Source organism: Polyodon spathula, chromosome 9, assembly GCF_017654505.1.
Source record: "Polyodon spathula isolate WHYD16114869_AA chromosome 9, ASM1765450v1, whole genome shotgun sequence".
NCBI lineage: Eukaryota > Metazoa > Chordata > Actinopteri > Acipenseriformes > Polyodontidae > Polyodon > Polyodon spathula.
Window position 1 is genome coordinate 50,529,741 of NC_054542.1, and position 22,586 is coordinate 50,552,326.

The window sequence follows — 22,586 nt, forward strand, 5'->3', positions numbered from 1 at the left end:
AATGTGCCATGTAGCAGCAGTTCACAGGAGGGTTGGCTTTCTGTTACACATTATGTGCAGGGACACTTTGCAGAAGATACAAATATATATCTGTGTCATTTCCTCTGCAGATTAGAGACTGTAAAGCAAAAGAAGCTCCTGTGGAATTGTGAAAGTGATTTGGAGATTTTAATTAAGCAGTGAAACAGTATTTAATGCTAAAGGTTAGAAGTGGTCCAGTGGTAATGGTTTAAATAGCAGCAGTATTTACATCGGCTGCCTTTTAGATCAAGTATATAAACCTCATTAAGTTTAACATTGAAGCTTCTTTTTGAATTTTCATTGAAGAGACTACCCTAAAACAGTTAATTACAAAAATGTAAAAGCTGAATAGTAGAAAAGAAGTTGAAAATAACCTAGAAGGTTTTACCAGACTAAACAAAGATGCTTCATTGCTGTTTGGCTTATTTAACCCGAAGTGCATTTTGCTATTCTATCAGACTCCTGCTAAACTAAACTTGGTTATATAACAGTGAATACGGACATTAAGGAGACGGAGTGTGGCATCTGGAAAGAACGTTGGCTGACTTGTCTCTTTTATTGGACCTGCTAAATAACATTGAACTAAATAAGGGCCAACAGTAACTCACGATGGAGCCAGAAAGGGATGTGGTTAAACAGATAGTCCTCTAAAAACTCTCAAAAGTGCTCAGAGTGCTAACTGTGATGGTGGCCTCTCACTGTGTTTTCAATACAGCAAGACCTGTGTTAAAGAGTTGGTCATCTGGTTCAAGCACTGACTGGGTGGATATGTGTTCATTTTATCCAGCAAGGATGGGTTTGTTCAGTGGTGACTGTCCAGACTGGTATCACATTGAAGGCTTTACCTGTACCGGCAGAAATGTATGAACAAATATCTGTGCAGTTGTTCAGCATTGGGTTATCATAGACTCATAAGGTTATCATAGTTTCATAGGGTGTAGTCTCATAGGGTTATCATAGTCCCTTAGGGTATAGTCTCATAGGGTTATCATAGTTTCTTAGGGTATAGTTTAATGGGTTATCATAGTCTCATAGGGTTATCATAGTCTCTTAGGGTATAGTTTCATGGGTTATCATAGTCTCATAGGGTATGGTCTCATTGGGTTATCATAGTCTCTTAGGGTATAGTCTCATAGGGTTATAATAGTCTCTTAGGGTATAGTCTATCATAATGGTCTCATAGGGTTATAATAGTCTCTTAGGGTATAGTCTCATTGGGTTATCATAGTCTCTTAGGGTATAGTCTCATAGGGGTATAATGGTCTCATAGGGTTATAATAGTTTCTTAGGGTATAGTCTCATTGGGTTATCATAGTCTCTTAGGGTATAGTTTCATGGGTTATCATAGTCTCATAGGGTATAGTCTCATAGGGTTATCATAGTCTCATAGGGTATAGTCTCATAGGGTTATAATAGTCTCATAGGGTATAGTCTCATAGGGTTATAATAGTCTCATAGGGTATAGTCTCATAGGGTTATAATAGTCTCATAGGGTATAGTCTCATAGGGTTATAATAGTCTCATAGGGTATAGTCTCATAGGGTTATAATAGTCTCATAGGGTATAGTCTCATAGGGTTATAATAGTCTCATAGGGTATAGTCTCATAGGGTTATAATAGTCTCATAGGGTATAGTCTCATAGGGTTATAATAGTCTCAGCCAAATGGTAGAACTTGGGGTGCCACTACATTCGGTGGTTAATTGCTTATTGAAGTTATTCTCCTATTTTTGAAGAGAGTGAAATGATCTATTTTGCAATATCAAGAGGCTTAGTTAAGTCTGACGTAGCTTAATGAGCAATGGGCAATTAATTGCCCACATCAGACTATTATTATCTATTCAGAGATACCAATATACATGTTAAGCAAACTGAATGGGTAACAAACAGTAACAGTTACACAGACAAGCATCCCCAATCGCTTAAATATGAATGCAATATGAAAGCTGCAATACTTCAAATGAGTTTCAGTGGCATAACTAGTGGAATCAATAAAAGGATTTCGATAGTACATTGTATTATAGGCTTGTGTAAGTTCAGTAATTATTTGAAAACAGACTGATCTTTATGGCATTCTAGACTGCCTATTTCTTCAGTGTGTTTAGCAGACAGGCTGCTTGATGATAATGATACATCTTGCAATCCTAATTCCTTCCCACCGCTATCCATTTATAAAGGTGATATAGTCCAGTTGAGGGATTACTGTCATTACTGTACCTGCTGCTTTGGCTCAACCTTCATTGATGGCAGTTTCATTTTCTCACGATGCTGAGTCACTGTTGCTTAATGTATGTTTGCAGCTGTTGCAATAACTTGGTGTTTCGTCTTTAATCAGAACTAAAGAAAACTATGTGGTTTTTTACCGGGTTTTATTGCTTAAAGCATCACTTGACAATACACAAGGTGGTCAAACTGTCAGTATTAAAACAGGACAAAAATGCACTGAAATCAATATAACCAACCATTTTTACCACAAAAAATAAGCAGTGATCAAGTTTCAAAGTACTGTAAGTCGACGCATTATCCCTAATTATTATTTTTTTTAGCAATTAAAGACATGCAGTGAATCAATTAAAATGACTGTGTTCGGAATCTGCAGGTCATTTGTATACCACGCTGTCGATGGGAAGTTGTGGGCTGCTGTTTCCTGGTACTTAAACACGTCATGCGTTGTACTTAAATAGAATAAAACAAAACAAGGGAAGAACGAAAAGATTCTCAGTGCAATAAAAGGGGGAATAGTAACATTTTTCATAATGCTAATAAGAGAAGAGGTAAGAAAATAAATTGACAATGCTCAAGGTAGTACAAATCTCTTATTTATGAAGTAGGTAGAAGAACAGCAGGTTTTGTTTGGTCGTTGACATCAAAGGACTAAAGAAGATTTTACTGCAAATCTGTTTTACTGTTTGTCCTCCTTTTAAACTATGACAAACCTAAGGTTTCAGAGACCCTGGTTATCACTAATCTTGGACTAGCTAATGTTACCTTGGGTAATATTAGTGTTAATCATTGTCTGAGAAATCACTCTAATGTTTAATTCCACAACTGAGACGAGGCACTCCCCCATCATACATCATCCAATGTGTGTTGTGAGAATGGATAAGAGGTTAGGTCCTTTTTAAATAAAACTTTTTGTGCTGTGGTTCAAAATGAACAAAGATAAATGAAAAAGAAAAAGAAATAAAGTGAAGACGTCCTGTATAAATAAGTAAGATAAAATCGAGAATACAAATGGGTTCTGACCTTGAGTAGAACTGCGCAATAATGGCACAGCTTGGAGTCCCGATCAGCTAATCAGCAAGCAGGATTTATTTTCTCCATTGTCTCACACAGAATGCATCGTTATTCACAAAAACAAATTCCGCACCTGCAATGAGCCATTGCACAATCAGGAGGTCACCATCTGCAAAGGGCCTCCTTCAAGCCTCTTGTCAGTTGATTAAAGCTGCAAGATTTATGACCAGTCTCCCATACTTCACTTACTCACAGCACCAACATATTGATTGTATTTATAAGTATCATTGTAAATCTTCTCATTACCCACACACAGCATTTTATCATACATGTATCTTCAAATGATGTATTTGCAAATGTGGAGCAAAGATTGCTCTTTCAGCCTAAACCCTGAACCCAATGAGACACAAGGTCACAGGTTCCATTTGATTAGGAAACACTTCATTGAATCATTATGTTTGTCTACTGCAATTTGTTTTCAGGCAATGCAAACCGTGAACTTTTGTGGAAATGCCTTCTAGGATTTCCCAGCTGCTTTGGGAGGTGTGCAGTATAACATGGCAGACTGGGCATGCAGCAGCGACCATGCCCTCTCCAGGGGTAAGCCAGTGCCCTACACAGCACTGTCAGTTACACCATGAGACCATGAGAGTCATGTGATTCTCCCATTCACACAACCTGGAATCAAACGGCTACAAATGTAAACAAAATCGCTTAAAACAACCCCCTCTTTCTTTCCCAATTCAGATTTCAAATCATCGTTTTAACATTGATTAGATCTGATATAGCCTGATGGAGACTCCAGCAGCAGCATCGTGTAATACATTTTACATGATTAAAATTCAGTAGTTTTCTTTTTAAACAAAGGCAGATTTAACAGGGCTGGCTTTATCACTTGAGCGCTGTTGTTTTCTGCCTGTCTCTAGATTGCCTGTTGTTTTCATGTCACACGTCTGTCGTTGTTTGTTGCAGACAGATTCAAGATTAATGGCAATGTGCTTTTGTTTCCCCAGATTGTTCACAGGACTCTTGCAGCAATGCTGGGCTCTCTGGCTGCTTTGTCTGCATTGGCTGTGATTGCTGATGTAAGGTTTGATATATCTACTCCTTTGTATCCCTTTCAAAGTCAATAATCTCTGCAAAGGAAGTTCACAAAACAACTCTCTTTACTGTGTAATTTCATGTCTGGTATCACCCAGTAATGGCTCTTTGATCAATGTATTGTGAAAGTTCAGAGATAAGAACATAAGAAGAACATAAGAAAGTTTACAAACGAGAGGAGGCCATTCGGCCCATCTTGCTCGTTTGGTTGTTAGTAGCTTATTGATCCCAAAATCTCATCAAGCAGCTTCTTGAAGGATCCCAGGGTGTCAGCTTCAACAACATTACTGGGGAGTTGATTCCAGACCCTCACAATTCTCTGTGTAAAAAAGTGTCTCCTATTTTCTGTTCTGAATGCCCCTTTTTCTAAACTCCATTTGTGACCCCTGGTCCTTGTTTCTTTTTTCAGGCTGAAAAAGTCCCTTGGGTCGACACTGTCAATACCTTTTAGAATTTTGAATGTTTGAATTAGGTCGCCACGTAGTCTTCTTTGTTCAAGACTGAACAGATTCAATTCTTTTAGCCTGTCTGCATATGACATGCCTTTTAAGCCCGGAATAATTCTGGTCACTCTTTCTAGAGCAGCAATATCTTTTTTATAGCGAGGTGACCAGAACTGCACACAATATTCAAGATGAGGTCTTACAAGTGCATTGTACAGTTTTAACATTACTTCCCTTGATTTAAATTCAACACTTTTCACAATGTATCCGAGCATCTTGTTAGCCTTTTTTATAGCTTCCCCACATTGCCTAGATGAAGACATTTCTGAGTCAACAAAAACTCCTAAGTCTTTTTCATAGATTCCTTCTCCAATTTCAGTATCTCCCATATGATATTTATAATGTACATTTTTATTTCCTGCGTGCAGTACCTTACACTTTTCTCTATTAAATGTCATTTGCCATGTGTCTGCCCAGTTCTGAATCTTGTCTAGATCATTTTGAATGACCTTTGCTGCTGCAACAGTGTTTGCCCCTCCTCCTACTTTTGTGTCGTCTGCAAATTTAACAAGTTTGCTTACTATACCAGAATCTAAATCATTAATGTAGATTAGGAATAGCAGAGGACCTAATACTGATCCCTGTGGTACACCGCTGGTTACCACACTCCATTCTGAGGTTTTTCCTCTAATCAGTACTTTCTGTTTTCTACATGTTAACCACTCCCTAATCCATGTACATGTGTTTCCTTGAATCCCAACTGCGTTCAGTTTGAGAATTAATCTTTTGTGCGGGACTTTGTCAAAAGCTTTCTGGAAATCTAAATAAACCATGTCATATGCTTTGCAATTATCCATTATCGATGTTGCATCCTCAAAAAAATCAAGCAAGTTAGTTAGACACGATCTCCCTTTCCTAAAACCATGTTGACTGTCTCCCAGTACCCTGTTACCATATAGGTAATTTTCCATTTTGGATCTTATTATAGTTTCCATAAGTTTGCATATAATAGAAGTCAGGCTTACTGGTCTGTAGTTACCTGGTTCAGTTTTGTTTCCCTTTTTGTGGATCGGTATTACGTTTGCAATTTTCCAGTCTGTCGGTACCACCCCTGTGTCAAGAGACTGCTGCATGATCTTGGTTAGCGGTTTGTAAATTACTTCTTTCATTTCTTTGAGTACTACTGGGAGGATCTCATCCGGCCCAGGGGATTTGTTTATTTTAAGAGCTCCTAGTCCCTTTAACACTTCTGCCTCAGTTATGCTAAAGTTATTTAAAACTGGATAGGAACTGGATGACATGTGGGGCATGTTGTCAGTATCTTCCTTTGTAAAAACTTGTGAAAAGTAATCATTTAACATATTTGCTATTTTTTTTTCTTCCTCTACGATTTTGCCATTTGTATCTCTTAAACATTTAATCTCCTCTTTGAATGTTCTCTTGCTGTTGTAATATTGGAAAAACATTTTGGAATTGGTTTTAGCTCCCTTAGCAATGTTCATTTCTATTTCTCTCTTGGCCTTTCTAACTTCCTTTTTGACTTGCGTTTGCAGTTCCGTGTACTCTTTCTGCGTACTTTCTTTTTGGTCCTTTTTTAATGCTCTGTAAAGTGCCTTTTTTCGCTGAATATTTTTTTTAATTGATCTATTAAACCATTTTGGCAATTTAGTTTTACATTTAGATTTGTCTACTTTAGGGATGTAATTGTTTTGCGCCTCTAGTACTACATTTTTGAAGAACAACCATCCTTCTTCTGTGGGTGTTTTCTCTATTTTACTCCAATCTACTTCTGTTAGTCTCTGTTTCATGCCTTCATAGTTTGCTTTTTTAAAATTGTAAACCTTAACTTTAGTCTTTACTTTTGGGGATTTAAAAAACACTTCAAATGAGACCATGTTATGGTCTGAGTTTGCCAGTGGTTCTCTGACCTCTGTTTTAGTTATTCTATCTTCGTTATTTGAAAAGACTAAATCAAGGCATGCCTCCCCTCTAGTGGGTGCCTTCACAAATTGTGTTAGGAAGCAGTCATTTGTCATTTCCACCATTTCTATTTCATCCTTCGCGCTACCCACCGGGTTTTCCCATTTTATTTGGGGGAAGTTGAAATCCCCCATTAGTATGGCTTCTCCTTTGCTACACACATTTCTAATGTCATTGTATAACAGATTATTGTGCTCACCGTCTGAATCTGGCGGTCTATAGCATGCTCCTATTATTATGCCTTTTGAATTTTTGTCTGTTATTCTGACCCATATTGATTCGGTTTTATTTTCTTTGTCCAGGTTTAACACCTGGGCTTCAAGACTGTTTCTTATGTATAGCGCTACCCCTCCTCCTCTTCTGTCCTGCCTGTCTTTCCTATACAGTGTATACCCACAAATATTATATTCGTCCCCATCACTCTCAGATAACCACGTTTCTGTAACACCTATCACATCATAGTTACTTGTTAGTGCAGTAGCTTCAAGTTCTAGAATTTTGTTTCTGATACTTCTAGCATTTAGATAAATACATTTAATGGTTGTCTTACCTGAGTTGTTGTTCTTGTTTTGATGCGGTCTCCCTTCTGTTTTTTTGTTGATTTCTCCCCCCTTCCTTTCTAGTTTAAATGCTTCCGAACCTGCTCGAGGATCTTTTCTCCAAGTAGACTAGTTCCCTTGTTATTTAAATGCAGTCCATCCCGTCTATACAGATAGTCCTTGTTGTAGAATGTGGTCCAATGATCAAGATAGGTGAAGCCTTCCCGTGTGCACCACGTCTTCAGCCATGCGTTTTGATTAATTATTTCCAGCTGTCCATATGGTCCTTTGCAAGGTGCGGGTAGTATACCAGAAAATACCACAGTTTTGGTTTTCTCTTTTAATTTCCTTCCTAGCTCTCTGAATTTGTTTTGCAGGGATTTTGGTCTGTCTCTTCCAATGTTGTTTGTACCGATGTGGACGACTACTACCGGGTCGTCTCCTGTTCGTTCTAGGAGCCTGTCCACGTTTTCAGTGATGTGCTTGACCGAGGCTCCCGGAAGGCAGCACACTGTTGTAGTAAGGGGGTCCAAACTGCGAACTGAACTTGCTGTGTTTCTCAATATGGAGTCCCCAACAATCATGACCTCCCTTCTTTTTGCTGTCTGGTCACCACTGTCAATAGGGTCCTGGATGTTGTTCCTTTCATTCTCTTGTTGTTGGTTCTGCTCATCAAAATTCTGAAGTGACTCAAATCTGTTGGTTGTTTTGATTTCTGGTGGTTGTGTTTGACGAAGTTTCTTTTTTTCCCTGCTTCTGCCTACCTGAACCCAGCTGTTCTGACCTTCTATCTCCCTGGTGGCTTTCAGTCTGTTAGGGGTGATGCAGACTTCCATGAATTGTGGGTGTGCCAGTTCCTCAAGATCCTGTTGCTGTCTCACTTCCTCCAGCTCCATTTCTAGCATACTTACTAGTTTATGCAAATCCTGGATCGCGCGGCACTTTACGCACACTTGGTTTAGCTCCGCTGGGTTTTCTCGGATTTCCCACATCAAGCAGGTGTCACAGATTACAGGCTTGAAGACCATGTTGAGGTTTTTTTTGAAGTTTAGTTTCTTCTGCAACTGTCAACCTGCTTTCAAACTGCTTCGAAACTGCTCTGTACTTTTCCACGCCTGTACTTCTCCCACTCGCTGTCACTTCCACTCGCTGTCGCTGGGAAGCGACAGCGAGTTGTGTGGGATGGGGCTGGGATGTGTAATTCAGCTGTAATGCAGAGTGCTCTGTCTAATGCTTTAGATAAAAAGCAAATGCATAGACTCTGCAGTGCAATTGGGTTAAAAGGCTTGCTAATCACTACTTTTAACCCTCCAGTTTGAGATGCATACACATTGTCTTTTCCTGTATTATAATTCAGTATATGAAGCATGATGCTGGTTAGACTACTGCTTTATGCTTGTGGCTTGACTTTCAGAACTGGCAAAAAACCCTTCTTTTGAGTAGCAAAGCAATGTAATTACATGTAATTGGTAATGCATTCTCATGTCCTAAAAACGACTCCAGTCTCATACCCTACATGAGAAACACTGCCTACAAGAGACTCCAGTCTCATACCCTGCATGAGAAACACTGCCTACAAGAGACTCCAGTCTCATACCCTGCATGAGAAACACTGCCTACAAGAGACTCCAGTCTCATACCCTGCATGAGAAACACTGCCTACAAGAGACTCCAGTCTCATACCCTGCATGAGAAACACTGCCTACAAGAGACTCCAGTCTCATACCCTGCATGAGAAACACTGCCTACAAGAGACTCCAGTCTCATACCCTACATGAGAAACACTGCCTACAAGAGACTCCAGTCTCATACCCTACATGAGAAACACTGCCTACAAGAGACTCCAGTCTCATACCCTGCATGAGAAACACTGCCTACAAGAGACTCCAGTCTCATACCCTGCATGAGAAACACTGCCTACAAGAGACTCCAGTCTCATACCCTGCATGAGAAACACTGCCTACAAGAGACTCCAGTCTCATACCCTGCATGAGAAACACTGCCTACAAGAGACTCCAGTCTCATACCCTGCATGAGAAACACTGCCTACAAGAGACTCCAATCTTTTTTTTCAACCTCCATCTTCTCTAAAAATACAGCTGTTGAAAATCAGTCTGTGTGCATCCTTCGAATAAAAGATACATGAAGACAAATGCTGCACAGCAAGAAAGATGTATGTATGTGTTTATGATCTGTCATTCAGATGGCAGTTTCTCATCTGAGAAAACTGTGTGCTTTACTGCAGGTTAATTTGGAGAAGTAATTCTTAAAAGACAGGTGCTCTGCTGCAATACAGCTGAATCTCTCAGACCTCTATTTTGGCTGCAGCCTTAACTGTAAACTGTAATATTTAATAGTCACATAATTCCTGCTGTCAGGCATCCTTCTATGTAACAGACTGAGCCTAAAACCAATGGAGAAAAGAACATTTTGATATGTATACAAATAGGAATCTGTGAGTGCACACCTGGTAGAAGTGCAGCCATGTAGTGTGCAGGGTGAGTCATGTAGCTAAGGGTCTACTTAGATCGCAGTAAATTTACATATTTTTCATGGGTAGGTTGCAGAATAAATTTATGATTTCGCTGATATTTTGCGGACCTGTTTAAACATCAAATAAAACCTAAGTAGACAGTATTTCAGAACACTATAAAACCTAAAAATAGTGGTACTTGTTTCCTTACTAAAAAAGAGTGCTGTCATTTGTTAAAGGCAAGCAGCATCCCCCTGCAGTTGACTTGCCCATACTTTGAGACTGCACGTTCTGCATCCACTGAATCGATGTTAAGGCAAAGCTTTGCCAAGTTATACAGATGTGGAACTCGATTAGAAATGGCCCCAAAACTCTGTTACCCAAGGGCATCTGGCATACTTTTAATAAAGGCAATGTATGCAGCACGTTCATTGTCATGTTATTTGTCTCATCCAATAATTTATTTTATTAGTACCGAGTCAAAACAAAGAAAACGTGGTTATTCGGCTCTACAATTCCAACTGCGAAAAAGTAAGCAGCAGGTTGAAGCGAGGTGGCTGTGCTAGATCGTTGTAGTACTGATTTAACTTGCAGACAGGAATACTTTTTGAAAGCTGTTTATTTTAAGTTCTGTTCAAGAGCCTTGGTAGTAGTCTTTTGCTTAATGTGTGATTCTAAAGCTAAGCAGCGATCAATTGGAGTGTGGTAACCAGTGGTGTACCACGGGGATCAGTATTAGGTCCTCTGCTATTCATAATCTATATTAATGATTTAGATTCTGGTATAGTAAGCAAACTTGTTAAATTTGCAGACGACACAAAAGTAGGAGGAGTGGCAAACACTGTTGCAGCAGCAAAGGTCATTCAAAATGATCTAGACAAGATTCAGAACTGGGCAGACACATGGCAAATGAAATTTAATAGAGAAAAGTGTAAGGTACTGCACGCAGGAAATAAAAATGTACATTATAAATATCATATGGGAGATAATGAAATTGGAGAAGGAATCTATGAAAAAGACCTAGGAGTTTTGGCTCATTGGCTCTGGCGCTCCTGTGGATTAGAGAGACAAAACCGGCAGAGACTTTTCCTCATTGTGCTAGAGCGAACCCCTCTAGCCAGGCCCCCAGTGAACTCTCAGCAGACACCTGCAGAGCAGGCCTTTGTCCTCGAGAGGCCAGTAGCTCGCTGACATCCGCTCTCGAGTTCCTGGGTGTAAAAGAGGAAGCTGGCTCGGTCATGGGATCAGAGGATGCCCACTGAGCTGTGTGGGGAATTGCTGCAGTGAGGAGAACATATAATTGGATTCCACATTCTGGAGAAAATTGGGAAATAATTGGGCACACTAAATAAAGTAAAATAATAATAATTTTTAAAAAATTAAATAATTATCTGCACTTTTATGCACATCTTTTTTAACAAAGCTGATTTCCTTGACACTGTTTGTTATTTAAGCTCATTCAAGTAGAGTATATGAATACATGAGTACTAGCCACAGTGTATTTGCAGGCTAATCACCAAGTCAATGATTCTGTGGGATTGACTGATAATTGCTTTCTTTGATTGCAGAGGCCAAGTCTGGTTACAGTGGTGGAGTGGATTGATTATGGAACCCTTGCGCTATTGTTTGGCATGGTAATTACAATCTGTACAGCAGGGAATGAAATGGGTTTACAAAAGCACAGGTGTTTTTAAAGAGCTTTATTTCATTTGTCAAATCCCCTATATTTCCAGAGGTGTGTGCAGGATATTAGTTGGGTGCATGCAGCTCGCATGTGTGGGCTATCTTTATGACATTAAAGGCCAGCAGTCCAAAGCCCCTTTCACACTGGTACTCCTACCCGGGTCCTGACCCAGGTTCTGGCTACCTGGGTTACAATCCCGCGCAGTGTGAAATGATGTACCCAGGTGTGACAGGGTCTTCCTCCTTTCACGCGTGTGGGTAGCCTCTGTTCACATACAGAGAGACAGACGTGGTGTTGAAACTCAGGCACAGGCGCACAGGATTTATTAACAAACAAATAACAAACGAAAGTAAAATAAGTGGTCATGTGACGTTACCAGCGATGGTAACGCACAGAGGACTAGAACATCAAGCTGTACAAAAAGTGTAAAATAAAACACAGTACAACAAACTATAAATCAAAGGTGCTGTGAAAACGGCAGGCCTTGCAGCAGCCCCGATCACAGCGATCGCCATGCTTTTTTACTGACGCTCTGTTGAGACATGCCCACAAGCCTGCTGGAACAGCTGATTGCTTTCAACTGCTGCTCCACAAAGACGGGTAATCGTCCCCGGCGGAGCGCCACAACAGATAAACAATTAACTAAATCAATATAAACTAAATATTTCCACGTGCAAGGCTTACGCTTTGCCACATATCCTCCTGCTCAGAATGGAACCCATAGGGGTCCATTTGACAAAACAAAAATCACAAGGGTGGGTGGGAGGGAACATTAGAGCCAGGCGCAACCTCCATACCATAATACCAGACACCAGCCTCCAACGTTAGCTCCATAATATCAACATCACTATAAACAATAAACATACACACACATATAACCATTATCCACATTAACACTAATTTACTATTCATTTCCCATCACCATCATTCATACGATACATAACTTAATAATATACTAACACGTAACAATAACAATACACCCACAATTATTACCCCCTAAACCCAGTGTCTCTTCACGGGGCTCCTCTCCGGAGAATTGCCCTGCCTCCTTCTGAGACGATCCCCCACAAACGACAGGCTCCTTTGCTGACGCTCGGCAGGTAGTTCCTCCCGCTGGCTTCCGGGCAGGCAGTCTCTCCTCCCTCGCCAGCTTCCAGGACTGGAACTCCTCCTTCTGCAGCTCTCTGGAACGGACCCTCCTCTGCCTCTCTGGCATTCGGGCGGGATCTCTCGGCTCCATTACAGTGCCTTTACAAGGACCATGGCTCCATCCATTTTCAGCAGCCCCTCAGGGTTACCTGCGGTCTGCCTTTGTCCCCCCCCAAAAAAAATTTCAGGGGTTTGCTCCTCCTGTCTCTCTGTAGCCATCTATCCTTGCTTCGGCAGGATGCAGCGGATTCCCCCTCTAACACCACGTGTCATAAAGACGGCCGGAGTGGGGGGACGTCCGACCAGAAACAGGAAAATAAACACCAGAAACAGGAAAGTAAACAAAGAGAGAGATGGTGTTTGGAGCTGAGCGAATGGTCTAGCTCAGCATTTAATGAATGAACACAGTCAGAAAATAAATGGTTGTAACAATACAAAAACAGAGGACACGGCACATTCGCCAAAATAACCAGACAAACAAAACGGACTAAACAAAACACTGTGTGCAGATATTTTACTACCAATACTTTTTAACTATTCTTACTATCTTTACCTCCGTCTCCAATCCCGCTCTTCATTCACTGAACACACAACCCCGAGTGAGTGAAAACATGCTGCTTCTATGCAGCTGACCCGAGACTCGATTGCTAATCAATCATTCAATGGCGTTGCTGTACAACTGCACTGCTAAATACAAATATACATTTTAAACACTCATGTTACACAGACCTATTTATATCCCATGTATCAATAACTATACACCAACATAAATACACACAGGGGTGGACACTTCGTCACACCGCGTCACAATCCCACGATGTGTGAAACCATGTACCTGGGTCACAATCCCGCGTAGTGTGAAACCATGTACCTGGGTCACAATCCCGCGTAGTGTGAAACCATGTACCTGGGTCACAATCCCACGTAGTGTGAAACCATGTACCTGGGTTACAATCCCGCGTAGTGTGAAACCATGTACCTGGGTCACAATCCCGCGTAGTGTGAAACCATGTACCTGGGTCACAATCCCGCGTAGTGTGAAACCATGTACCTGGGTCACAATCCCGCGTAGTGTGAAACCATGTACCTGGGTCACAATCCCGCGTAGTGTGAAACCATGTACCTGGGTCACAATCCCGCGTAGTGTGAAACCATGTACCTGGGTCACAATCCCGCGTAGTGTGAAACCATGTACCTGGGTCACAATCCCACGTAGTGTGAAACCATGTACCTGGGTTACAATCCCGCGTAGTGTGAAACCATGTACCTGGGTCACAATCCCGCGTAGTGTGAAACCATGTACCCGGGCTGACCCCTCAGGATGGGGTCTACATGCTTTGACCCGGGTTGAGCGAGACAAAATGCATGATGGCCGCTTGTAAGCCGATGCAATAACAAACAGCCACGCCTGCGTGAAGGGTTCACTGCCGCAAAGAGCGTTTCTCTATTCTGTTTAACCGTATTTTTGTTGATTTTGAGACACCATGAGCTAGATTGCAGCAGGGGTGAAAGGGGCTTAAGCAATTTCAACCCTAATGTACTTCAGAGCCAAGGTCTCCCGGACCTTACCAGACAATTAAAAAAAAAAAAAAGAAAAAAAAGAAATAATAGTGGCAGGTAATTCTTTTTTAGGAAGGCCTGTCATTACACAACTGTCATTATTATTGCTGGGCCCTTTCCATTCTCCTTTGTGAATAATGCTATTCACTTTTTATATGCGCACTTCATTCTGTTATTATGCGCGGCACAAACAGCCATTTTCGAATGAAAGATCACATGCAGGTCCTCTGTGTTCCAATCTCTGATTAATAACAATGAGCAGAGCTGATTGATTGCATGTGAATATGAATTTTAAACTGGGGCTCCACTGTAGTAGACAAGCCGCTGGTAATCTGACTAACAATGGTGCAGAAATATAGACCATACAAGTATTTTAGAAACCATCATTGAAAAAGCTTTTTAGTTGTTTCAAAGCATTTATAGTATGACATGGAACTTCACATGGCACACTGATATTATACATGCTGTACACACAAATGCAATTGCAGACGAGGAGAAACAAAAAGAAAGCAATAAAGATCCTGAATAATATGTATCTCTTCTGCATGTTGGTGCTGCTAATACTCACATCATATTCCTAGTTATAATGTAATGAGAGTGCTGTCGCACACATAGTGTGTATCCGGTACGCATTTCTTAAACTTCAAACGAATATTCTGATACATGGCAAATGTTGTTTTCAGTTTTTAATGTCTGTTTGTTTCTGTATTCTATTTTTAGATGATTTTGATATTTTCAGAAACTGGATTTCTTGATTACTGTGCTGTCAAGGTAAGCTCACTGAGATACAATATAATATAAAATCTTTTTTTTTTTTTTTTTTTTTTTTTTAATTGCCATGGAGATGAATAAAAGCTTAATTCAGAACTTCAGCGGCCAGATTTAATACAACATTTAAGAGAATACAGAAAGGTTTTGGATTTAGTTTTAATGGTTTTTATTTCTCAGTATGGTAATGGAAGGTATTGTGGAATGATTTTGCTCAGTTGCTGTCATTTTTTTCAATTACTTAGACAAAAAGCCAAACAAACTCAAGGATCAGTTAAGACTTTGAGTTGTTTTTCTGAACATTGCCATCTTGACTGTAAAAACTAGCTGTCAGCCAAAAATGATAATACAGGTCTTAAACACACCCGTATATTATACAGGTCTGAAAACACCAGTATATTATACAGACATTAAATCTACACAAACTCATTTGTAATATGTGGAGGTAAAGGGGGAAGAAGGAGGCTCAGAAACTATACCTCCCTTAGATCAGTACATGGTATTGACCACTGATGAATTGCAGTCTATGATAATTCATATTTCAATTGTCACACATTTAGATCTCATGCAGCTAAATAATTAAAGTCATTGATGTTCTGTTATATTCTGTGTTTGACAGTTAAGCAGGATGCTTCACAAAACAAGCACACTTCCTATTTGTTTTGCATGGTTTGTTGTTGGAATTTTGAAAGCGTACCAAGACTGCAAAGTGTTTGTGAGTGGCCTCTTCGACTGCGTCATGATCCATTCACTAGTGCAATGACACTTCTCCAGTCCCCAACTTCCTACAGAGCGGAGATGGATTTCAGCGTGATATTAGAGAAGGATTGATCTAGCAAAGAGCAATGCCCTTTTCTATACAGGCACCGGCACAGAGAGGTTCATTTAGAGGAGCCTGCCCTAACTTAGTAAATAATGATCATTATGAACTTGTTATTGTGCCTTTTGCATTAGGCCTGTATTACGAGCAGATAAAAGATGCAGCTTGTTAGTAAAGAGCCATCTGCTAGAAGAGTGAATGTACTTGTACGTGTTGTGCAAATCCTGTGAGTTATGCAAATCGCTAAGGTAAACGGCTCTGGCAGCCACAGACAGTATTTTCACAGGTCTGTAACTTGGTTACTCTTGGGGACTATTAGCATTCTGTTTTCTGTTGCCGGTATTTTCTTTAACATTTATGTGGCCATTAGTTTGGAAAGAAGAGCAGTGTACTAATGAGACCAGCCTTGCATCCGAAAGGGATTCAGATGCAGTATCACTGCAACAACCAGTTATCCTTTCCAATAATTAACAGACAGGTCTGGAGTATGGGTTTGACCTTCCTTTCTGAAAAATCCTTCAGGTCTCTCTACGCAAAATACAGTTTGCGCGGTTTATTTTTCAGACACAATATCCATTGTTTGGTCTAGGAAGCAATCTGGAAGGTTAATTTAAGACCCCCAAAGTGAGATATCTGTTATTGTTCTTATAAATATTTAAGAGTAAGTAGCTTTAACAAAAACTGTTTAGTTTTAGACAAGATGTACGTCCTCCATCGAAAGTCTCTGAATTCTGGGATGTGGCTGCACTCCTCTGTCTTACCATTCATCTCATGATTATTGTATTTCTCTTAATGCACTCTGTCTTACCATTCATCTCATGATTATTGTATTTCTCTTAATGCACTCTGTCTTACCATTCATCTCATGATTATTGTATTTCTCTTAATGCAGTTGTGGCAGGCTGGCGAGTGGATAGAGGCCCAGAGACAGTCTGTAGTTACAAAAAAATAACTTTTTTTTTATAAATAAACACAAAAATGAAAGGGCACAAGGGCCAAAACAAAGCAATTTAAACACAAATAAAGCAAAAATACACTCACAAAAATAAAGGTTTCCAGGCTGGGCAATGCCTTCACTGGATTCAAAACATTCAAAAATCACAAACACCAACCTGCTTCCTCAGCTCCCTCCTCTTTAATGGGAAGCAGAGGCCTCCTTTTATGTCAGGTGGCTGGGCGCTGATTGATCGTTAATTAAACTAATCATCTAATCAACCCCAGCCACCTGAACACAATGAATCCAGGCAGGTAGGGGAATTTAACCCCATCCCTGCCAATTTCTAAAGAGTAGAGCTGTGCTCTGCCACAGCACTCTCACCATTCATCTCATGATTATTGTATTTCTCTTAATGCACTCTGTCTTACCATTCATCTCATGATTATTGTATTTCCCTTAATGTACTCTGTCTTGCCATTCATCTCATGATTATGGTATTGTATTTCCCTTAATGCACTTTGTCTTATCATTCATCTCATGGTTATTGTATTTCTCTTAATGTACTCTGTCTTACCATTCATCTCATGATTATTGTATTGTATTTCCCTTAATGCACTTTGTCTTATCATTCATCTCATGATTATTGTATTTCTCTTAATGCACTCTGTCTTACCATTCATCTCATGATTATTGTATTTCCCTTAATGTACTCTGTCTTACCATTCATCTCATGATTATTGTATTGTTCCCTTAATGCACTCTGTCTTACTATTCCTCTCATGGTTATTGTATTTCTCTTAATGTACTCTGTCTTACCATTCATCTCATGATTATTGTATTTCTCTTAATGCACTCTGTCTTACCATTCATCTCATGATTATTGTATTTCTCTTAATGCACTCTGTCTTACCATTCATCTCATGATTATTGTATTTCTCTTAATTCATCTCATGATTATTGTATTGTATTTCTCTTAATGCACTCTTACCATTCGTCTCGTGATTATTGTATTTCTCTTAATGCACTCTGTCTTACTATTCATCTCATGGTTATTGTATTTCTCTTAATGTACTCTGTCTTACAATTCATCTCTTGATTATTGTATTGTATTTCTCTTAATGCACTCTTACCATTCGTCTCGTGATTATTGTATTTCTCTTAATGCATTCTGTCTTACAATAACCATGAGATGAATAGTATTTCTCTTAATGTACTCTGTCTTACAATTCATCTAATGATTATTGTATTGTATTTCTCTTAATGCACTCTCTTACCATTCGTCTCATGGTTATTGTATTTTTCTCCTATAGGCTTACCAGCTCTCCAGGGGAAGGGTGTGGCCCATGATTATCATTCTCTGTCTCATTGCTGCCATTCTGTCAGCTTTTCTTGACAATGTTACCACGATGCTTCTCTTCACCCCAGTCACTATAAGGTAACCCTTGTTACAGGTGTCTTGTAAGAAGCTCTGCTGCAGGGCTTCCTGATGCATAGAAAGAACTCTAATACAAGGAAATCTGTACTGCTAACTATTGCCTTTGGAGCCTTTGGATGGGTTTTGCTTAAGCTCAAGTTAATGGAAGCAATTGTATTTAAATCTAGTGTGGTAGCAATGTAAATTTGATCTCCTTTTGCCACCAGTTGTAGATCTGATCATTATATTGACCAGTGAAAAGTATTAGTTTTCTCCTTTTCTGGGCTCATGCTTTAAGAGCAAAGTGAAGGTGGTAAACATTTGTTTATTATTATTATTATTATTATTATTATTATTATTATTATTATTATTATTATTATTATTATAAATTCTATTCAGGACTAACTGCATGCCTCCTTTCATTTTCCAGTTTGCTATATCACTTTCATTCTGATTTGCATTAATGTGGTTTAGCTAAAAAAAAAAAAAAAAAAAAAACTTATTGATCTAGCATCATCAAGATTAGAAATGTAATGAATGTATTCTTACAGTACCCCCCCCCCCCCCTCCCCCATCTAGCCCATGGGACTGCACAGTTCAGTTCTATTACTTTCTCGAAACCCAGTATTTACAAATAAAATAAAAACCTCTAATATTCTGATCCCATAAGCAGTATAAAAGATCAAATGAAGAGCAGAAATGTTTTCTTTCTTTTTTTTGACAAATTCTTTGAAAATGGGAGGGGGTGGACAGTACATGGTTTATCTTCTGTATAATTTTCTCCTGTGATCCAATGTATGGCTTATTTCATGTCCACTCTCCTTATTGTCCCTAAATCCTTGCATATAATCCAGTAACCTGTTGTGTGGAATCATGCTATGCTGTTTATCACAGTATGAATTCTCAATGTGCACCTCGGCTGTCGAGTGACAGGAAATTCCCCCGATCCACAAAGAATGCCGGAGTGTAAGTGCAGGATGATACCCTCCTGATTTAATGCAAGATTAACCTACAGTAAGAAGACTGTTAAGAGGGATTAGTGGCATCTTTAGTGCAGTTCAGTGCTGCTGCTGTGAAAATAGATGCATTTCACACCTGTTAGTAAAGCATAGCAGCATGGCAAGTGCAGGAGCTGTACATTAGTTCATTAAAAGGGCTCTTAAACTCATTTCATATCCTATCAACAATTGTCTGGATTTGCATTCTGTTGCACAGTTTGTTATCCGGACGCGTTTCGACACATAGTAACCCAGCTTGAAATATTGCAAATGAAGTGAAGGGTTAAAGCAGTCTAATCAAGACTCAAGGGCTTTTCTGTGTCCTGTGCTTTACCCTGCAGGTTGTGCGAGGTGCTTAATCTAGACCCGAGGCATGTCCTGATTGCAGAAGTGATTTTCACAAACACTGGAGGAGCTGCCACAGCTGTCGGGGATCCACCCAATGTGATCATCGTCTCAAACCAAGACCTGCGGAAGAAAGTGTGCAATTCTTACTATACTACTTGTGGCAGTAGCAGGGCGTACAGTAGCCTGGAATCCTCTGTGGCTTGAGATCTTCTTGCCCGCTTGTAACTTAGGCATTTCTTAAATATTTTATAGACCCCTAATTTTAGTAATAGGCAATGTGCAATTGTAATTGCAATTGTGATTAAGTCTTTAACATGTTGTTATAAAAACATCACACTCACCCTCACCCACACAGAGACACACACACCACGAGGGAGTCAGTCATCCAGTTCTTGCTGTATGACAAAGACTATTAGTGATCACGTGATGGCCCTGTGTATTTGCAATACAGGTTTTAACATTTTTTTCAACAAGTTGTTAAGATTTTAAATCCGGGAAAAGCAATTTAGCTGAACTTGCTTTTTGTGTTCAGTTTGAATAGAAAATAAGGAGCTTTTTTTTTAATACTATCAGTGAAATAGAATCATAGCCTCATTCAAGTTTCAACAGTCAATGCTTTTCCAAACATTTAAGTCTGCTCAATATAACTTTAAAGGGACATCATGTGACCAAAAATACACCTGAAAACAAAGAACCCTGTGTTCCCAATCTTCTCTGTGCCCTGCTCATTCCATGTCAAACCAGCACACTTTTTTATATGACCTCATCTGACTTTATTGCAAACCACCACAAAAGATGGGGAAATAGGTGTTGCAAGTGCTGTGGACCAGTACCTTCATTGCACCTGTGTGAGTGTCTAATCAGAGGACGTGTCCTACACAGCAGTCTGTGTGTAGGACAGTTATATTGATCTCTCACATGTAAGCAGAAAACACTGCAGTTTTATCAGACTATAAGGTGTTTGTTAAGAAATCAGATGAATACAACAATGTAAACAAACTAGAGAGTAAATAGGTGTGCTGAATGTGCGCAGACCGAACGGTGGTGAAAGGTTGTGAATGTGAACTTTATTGTGGAGCCCCGCAGCTTTCATTTTGACTTGCTGTTCCTGAGTTTTCTCAGCTCCTCTGAAGATTTCCTACTTTCAGTCAGCAGAAGCTGTTGAGCTTTAAGGTTTTCTCGAGGGCAGGTGTCACCTCTGGCTGTCTACAGATCCATTTGAAACAAACCCTCTGCGCTGAGGAGGGTACAGGAAGCAGAACACTTCAAAGATGAAAAAAGAAAATAGTTTTTCCTTTTGGACCTGGTTGGGGTAGGTGTGCAAAATTGTATTAGGGGTGCAGGAATTTAACAATATGCGTATTACAAGAGACACTCCCAGTGTGACTTGAGTTCCTGCAATTTCTTGTTACATTGCGAAGTGTGTTTCTACCCATCACATTCACGGGCCACTGCTGTTAGAGGGCGGTTGTTTTATTTTACTGGTGGGTTCACCTGGAATAAACAGTTTAGTCACAGGTGTTTTCTTTTTATTTCCTGAGTTCATGCTTCAATTTCATCATGTGTCAATACATGCAGCTCGCGAGCCTCGACGATGTTCGAAGGATTGTCAGGTGTTTTGCACGGTCCTGTTCTTTTAGATTTGTCTCTGATGTTTGCAGGATTGTCAGGTGTTTTGCCGGTCCTGTTCTTTTAGATTTGTCTCTGTGATGTTTGCAGGATTGTCAGGTGTTTTGCACGGTCCTGTTTTAGATTTGTCTCTGATGTTTGCAGGATTGTCAGGTGTTTTGCCGGTCCTGTTCTTTTAGATTTGTCTCTGATGTTTGCAGGATTGTCAGGTGTTTTGCCGGTCCTGTTCTTTTAGATTTGTCTCTGTGATGTTTGCAGGATTGTCAGGTGTTTTGCACGGTCCTGTTTTAGATTTGTCTCTGATGTTTGCAGGATTGTCAGGTGTTTTGCCGGTCCTGTTCTTTTAGATTTGTCTCTGATGTTTGCAGGATTGTCAGGTGTTTTGCCGGTCCTGTTCTTTTAGATTTGTCTCTGTGATGTTTGCAGGATTGTCAGGTGTTTTGCCGGTCCTGTCTTTTAGATTTGTCTCTGTGATGTTTGCAGGATTGTCAGGTGTTTTGCACGGTCCTGTCTTTTAGATTTGTCTCTGTGATGTTTGCAGGATTGTCAGGTGTTTTGCACGGTCCTGTCTTTTAGATTTGTCTCTGTGATGTTTGCAGGATTGTCAGGTGTTTTGCACGGTCCTGTTCTTTTAGATTTGTCTCTGTGATGTTTGCAGGATTGTCAGGTGTTTTGCACGGTCCTGTCTTTTAGATTTGTCTCTGATGTTTGCAGGATTGTCAGGTGTTTTGCATGGTCCTGTCTTTTAGATTTGTCTCTGATGTTTGCAGGATTGTCAGGTGTTTTGCCGGTCCTGTTCTTTTAGATTTGTCTCTGATGTTTGCAGGATTGTCAGGTGTTTTGCACAGTCCTGTTTCAGATTTGTCTCTGTGAGAAAAAAAAATATCCCTTAGGCTTCTCTTTACACTGGAGCTGTTACTGATCACAACAATGCTAATGCTGTACTAATACCAGAAACATACCCCTTGGGTTTGGGCTTCTCAATCGGTGCAATCGGTGTGCATGCTGATATTTGAGTAAATAATAGCCATGCATGGTCAAGCTGAAGGGTTAGAAGAAATGTGTTCCAGTAGCCAGTGCATGAGTGCAGAAACCACACTGCTTCTTATCACTTAAAGGGTTACATTTCTTTATTTGAAATGACACCTCTGTGGAGCTTGAGAGGGGGGAGTGTTGTTTATCAGGCTGTTGGCATGAGCAGGAACCATATCATTAACAGCAGATTGATTGTAGGATTTCAGTAACATTGCGTACTCTTAGCTGAAGTAATCCTGTTAAGCTCCAATCACCTGTTCAATCCTTGTTGAAAATGAAACTTTAATGAAAGCCCCCTCTACATACTAATGAATAGATAATACCAGGTATCTCTGTGGCTTAATGACAATGACTGTAGCAAAGGGTGCTACATGAATGAACCATGCCATTCTGGATTAGGAGACCACAATACAATATACAAGGTTGGTTTCTAAGGTCAACCACTTTAAAA

At 39.9% G+C, this 22,586-nt stretch overlaps 1 protein-coding gene across 1 annotated transcript in view; it reads left to right on the forward strand.

Annotated features, from left to right (window-relative positions):
- The window catches only part of LOC121321035 (P protein-like), a 97,424-nt gene that overhangs the window by 13,958 nt on the left and 60,880 nt on the right, over window positions 1-22,586 (forward strand). The window contains 5 exon segments of the mRNA XM_041259944.1: window positions 4,271-4,342; window positions 11,362-11,427; window positions 14,907-14,957; window positions 18,022-18,146; window positions 19,465-19,603. Of these exon segments, the coding sequence (XP_041115878.1) occupies window positions 4,271-4,342; window positions 11,362-11,427; window positions 14,907-14,957; window positions 18,022-18,146; window positions 19,465-19,603 (453 nt within the window).